The 5,071-nt window shown below is 46.0% G+C and overlaps 1 protein-coding gene across 2 annotated transcripts; it reads right to left on the reverse strand.

The window, feature by feature from the left end:
- Nucleotides 1–861: 861 nt before the first annotated feature.
- On the reverse strand, nt 862–4,566 carry LOC147685463 (uncharacterized). 2 transcript variants are annotated; one of them, XR_015300488.1, is made up of 3 exons: nt 4,468–4,566; nt 3,588–3,713; nt 862–1,792 (listed from the first exon to the last, which is right to left on the reverse strand). XR_015300488.1 is itself a non-coding variant. In XM_086939796.1 (2 exons), exons 1-2 carry the CDS (start codon nt 3,724–3,726, stop codon nt 1,395–1,397), a joined length of 537 nt encoding a protein of 178 aa, XP_086795922.1. In that variant the 5' UTR covers nt 3,727–3,742; the 3' UTR covers nt 862–1,394. The 2 variants fall into 2 exon arrangements, 1 of the variants encoding a protein (XP_086795922.1); XM_086939796.1 differs by lacking the exon at nt 4,468–4,566 and having other exon boundaries at nt 3,588–3,742.
- Between the last annotated feature and the right edge of the window lie 505 nt (nt 4,567–5,071).

Consider the following 5,071-nt stretch of genomic DNA (forward strand, 5'->3'; position numbering starts at 1 on the left):
CACATAGTCATTTGTAAGTGCTCCTACGTAATTCGCAAGTCGCAGCACGCCCCAGGCCGTAGAGGACTGGGATGGCCCCAATGATGAAGCATGTCACCAAGGGGCAACCCTGGTGAGTGAGGGGACACCTAGAAAAAAAGCAATTTCTCCTTTTCTATCTACTATACCTTCTGTCAGGTTACGCAGCCCCTAAGCGCCTACCGTACTATGAAACTACATTTACCATGAGTAGGCGGGAGACTTGCAGACTATTTAGTGAGACTATATGAGAGTACCCTTGTATGTTAGGACATCACTTCACTGATGCCTGTCTTGTCTTCTCTTACAGGTATCCTTTCCCTGCTGACCCTACCTTTACCCATCCCACATTTTTTATTTTAGTTTGTTATTTTTCTCCCTCGCCTAATGCCTCGAACACCCTGTGTTTACACTTCTGGGTGTTGGTGACATTTGGAGGTGGAACCATATTTGCATCGACTGGATCACGGGGAGTAAACGTGACACCTTCCAGACCAACCCCATTGAGTGTTGTTGTGAATGGATTTATAGTGACCAGCAAGGCTCTCGGGTATCTGGCTACAGAGACCTTATGTTGAATATAGTTATCAATAATTCCACACAGGCCCTGTACTGTCGCATTCTTTCTTTCCACAGTTGTCGATGATATATTCTTACTCTGCTTGACAAAGAACCATTGCTAATGTGAAAGAACTTCAACCGAATTAGTAGTTATACTTTACCATTTGTTAGGCTACAATGTGGCACTGCTCTACTGTACTTCTGTCACCTGCTATATTCTCAGTTGTACCGTTGAATTGCTCAGGAGGACAAACCAGATTTCATTTTCTTTTTTTTCATAGGCATGCAACTGCCACTGTGTCACACCACTACTACCACCGCTATGAGGAAATTTTATCCGACCAAGATTGCCAACGTTATTCGGTGTTTCCCGTGGAGCCAGCCCTGGGCCTAGCCCTACTTTCAAACACAAATTACAGGTAAGATAAGCGTTTGGTGGTTTGGGGGTATAATGGAGTATTAGTACGAGAGACGAGAGCCTGAAGGTAGTACTACTAAAGTCCTAGGACTCTTGGATTCACTTCACTTAGTCTGTGAGAGGCACTTAGTGTTGAAAACATTTGGGCATTTACACTTAAAGGAAGAAAATGGAACTAAACTTTCAGGAAAACAGTCAACGTTAAACCCCCACCCACCAGGCAAGCAGTAAAAAACAGGTATGCTCAGATAAAGTTTGAAAAAGTATATTTATATCCCTAACAAAATAATCTCCCGCAAGACCCTCCCTAACCCCAACGATTGTCCTTCAAAAGTCCCCAAAAACCCAACTCCCAATTCCCACCCCCCAAAAGTCTCTAAAAAAGGGGCAAGGGACACTATGGGTGGATGCTGTTCACTTTTTGGGCCAGGGCATCATGCTCCTCGCGGAGCAAGGCGAGCTCCTGCTGAAGGCGGGACACCATCAGGGTGGTGCGGCGCAGGCGTGCCTTCACTGCCTTGCAGGTGCAAGGCCTGTGAGAAGCAGCTGTTGGCCTTGCTGCTCGGCGGTGGCGTTTGCCTTTGGCAGCCCGGCTCAGTCTCGGTGGACCACTGTGCTGGGTCACGGTGGCAGCCGGTGAGGCCACGGAGGACGACGTTGTCGTTGTTGTCGACCGCACACTTTCCACGTCCTCCAGGGCCACCAGCCGCCGATATTCCGCAACAGTGGCCTCGATTCTCCGTTGCCGGGCCGCTCTAGCCAGCTCCTTCCTCCTTGTTCGTTTGGAAGGAGAACCTATATGAAGAAAGAAAGACATAGTCTGTAACCAATGCTCTTTAAGATTAACTCAATCATTCAGCAGAAATGTGTGCTGCAGTACAACTAGCAACTTGCAAGCGCATTACATAACTATTGAGGCCAGTATCTATCTAACCTCACACTTCTTCATCCTTGCTCTAACATTAGTGGGAGTTTAAGGAACAAATTCTATGAGCACTGTGGACTTCCATTGGAGTCGACTATGAAAGTACACCAGTCTTATTCTTCTTCTTGTCTCTTGTTTTGGAAAATTGGTACGTTATTTTCTGCAAGCCGGCATAATGCCAGCGCGGTAAACTTGCACCCGAGAAAAAGAGACGCACGCCATGAGGAGTGACCTAGACTTGCGTTGCCGTTGCGTTACTGTACCCGTCCAGTACATGCAGGTGGTGAATCTCTTACTTTTCTATTACGGGTGGCACTGAGAATACTCTGTTACAACTCAAGGGCTACTGCTTAATTAATTTAACTTTCACCCTACAGTGGAAATGAGTACTAGAAATGGAAAATTGAAGAAGATAAATAATCTGATTATCTATCACTTCACATGGGATGTTTTTGCTTATATATGGGATGACTTTAGGTGCTTTGCTTTTTATTGAGTGACAGGCAGTGATACATCCACACATGAATGACTGAGTACTACTAAACTTATTAAGAGAGGTAGGGAGTGGCCACCATAATAACCGGATCTATGCAGTGCTTGCAATACAAACTACTGCTACTATTTATGGTAGTATTTGGACAAAATTAAAAGTTCTTTTCCTTGCCTTTCCTACACTGGAACGGACGTGCGGGTGCAGTGTTAGTGTTACATGCTCTTCAAAGTTACACTTAGTTCATCCACTGACCGTCTACTCTCTCTAGATCATGGGTACTCACAAACTTTCTCTCAGGGGCTACATTTACAGTGTAGTTTGGGGCCGAGGGCCGCACTGGTGGGGGCGGAGTCAGAGGGGGCGGGGCTAAAGCAAAACGATAACTTGTGACCATGAGGTTGCACACAGGTCCCTGCAGCAGATGCCCTCATCCACTGAGCCACCAGACCCAGCATTTACATACATCTCTCTCCCTCCTGCTGTCCCTCCTGCCCTCCCTCCATCTCTCTCTCCCTCCTGCCCTCCCTCTCCCTCTGTCATCTCACTGTGTGTGTGTCTATCTGTGTCAGCCTTCAGCCCGGGTTGAGACCGCTTCCTCAACGCGCACACACAGACAACAACACCAAAGTACTTAACAGGTCTTTAAAAGACCATTAACATATTATTGAGGCTTTGTTTGTTTTAGCGCCCCTGCTTCTCCACCCTGACAATCACTGCTTGCCCGGCCCCACAGAGCAGAGGCTTAGTTCTATTTCACCTCTTTGTGGCCTTGCATCTCCACTCTGCTCTGTGGGGGCCGGGGGAGCAGTGATTGTCAGAGTGGAGATGCAGGGGCGCTAACAGGTGAAATACAAAAAAGCCTCTGCTCTGTGGGGGCCGGGGGAGCAGTGATTGTCTGCAAGGTCAGCGCACCGCCAACGAAGGCTTGCCGGGCCACCACCGGCCCGCGGGCCGTACTAGGAGTACCCCTGCTCTAGATACACATATGCTATCTAAGAGTCAGATAGTAGCATGATCCAGGTATATGGACACATACAGTTTCTGTGTCACCCACCCAGGCTGTTGTCCTTCCACCCATCATTGCTTCATCATTCACCCAGCCATGCATCTCATATTCTTGCCTTCCCAGCTAGTCTTCAATCTCAATAAGTAAGGAATATATAAGAGCTTACCTCTGGCCGCCACCACCGTCTCAACTCTCACATCCGGCGCCGCCGCCTCCTCCCCTGATGATGAATTGCCCTCCGCCTCCGTGTCGAGCACCACCACCACACTGGCCCCGCCACCAGATGTTCCACCTACAAAGTACATTTAAGAATCTTAGAATAAAGCACTCACTAGTCACTAGTATTTGGTCTAGGAATGAAGACATGTGAAAACAATGTAATTTGTGACTGTCTACGTTAAAGTTAAAAAAAATGTCCCTTTTTCCAGGGAAGGTTGTCTTGCTGCACTTTTTGGCACAACTGATGAAGGCTGATTTTTTAACACGCACCATTTTTCTCCACACAGACAGAAGATGGACTTCTAACAACAAGATCAAGTTGAAACCAGGTGAGAGCTCGGCTCGACCACAAGAAATGTCTTCAATTAATCGTCAGCACTAACCACTTTTCCATTATCAGTTAAACGTTTAGTTTTATTATGACTTCATTTTAATAAATGTGTTTACTTTTAATAAAGCTTTTAAATTTAAATACAATCTGTGTTTTTTGGTCCTCCAGACTAGAGTGACTGAACGAAAGGTTTTGCAATTTTTGCAAGCATGAGTCCAGATAGAACACTTCAAAAGACATTATGGACAATCCCAGAGGACTGCACTAAGTTGATAGAGCTATTGCTGACTAGAATCATGGGAGTTTCGCCAACCGTGCAATCTTAGTTAGCTACACAGACAGACTAATAAGAATAATCTAGTAATACCACAGGGAGTCATAGTAGAGGCAGGATAAGAATTTAGATACAGTCTACAAGAAGAGCAAAGACAATTTTGAAAAAATTCAAATGAGGAACGCTAGGAAAAATAGGTACTAGTCTAAAATGAAAACTTACTGGGGCCAGCAGAGGAGCCCTCGCCTGCCCGATCCTGGCCCTGTTGATGAACAGCATCCGCCGCCTGCTGCTCCTGTGTCCTCCTCTCGCCCCTGGGGGGAGCTGACGTACAACATGAAAGAAAGAACAGAAAACATGGATGATTGTTGCTTGTCAATGTCAACCAAATCAAACATTTCAAAAGAACAATAACAAAATATTTCCGCGAAATTATATTGATTATGGTTACTTTTTATTTATTTGCGGACCTGTGACTTCGAAAGTCACGTAACTCACTAAACAAAGTACTGAAACGTTCACCTAGGACTGGCAGGCAGCAGTCCGCAGGCAAGACGCAAAGTGACAGACAAACTCCATTGTGATTTCAGTCAGATCAGTGACAACACTAACAGTTGCCTGCTACATTACCAGTCATTTAAATAGTCAAACTATCAATCCACCGCCACTATTTTTCTTATTGTCAGGGTTACAAAGGAAGGGGCAGATTTAAGCCCTTGCGGCTCTTTTGCGCCGTTCTTGCGTGACTTTTGTGACGCAGCAGCTAAACAAAAAAGGGCGCCATGGTGCGGCGTATAATATTATAACAACGTGACGCATTTGGGAG

The sequence above is a fragment of the Lissotriton vulgaris genome, chromosome 10, assembly GCF_964263255.1.
Source record: "Lissotriton vulgaris chromosome 10, aLisVul1.2, whole genome shotgun sequence".
NCBI lineage: Eukaryota > Metazoa > Chordata > Amphibia > Caudata > Salamandridae > Lissotriton > Lissotriton vulgaris.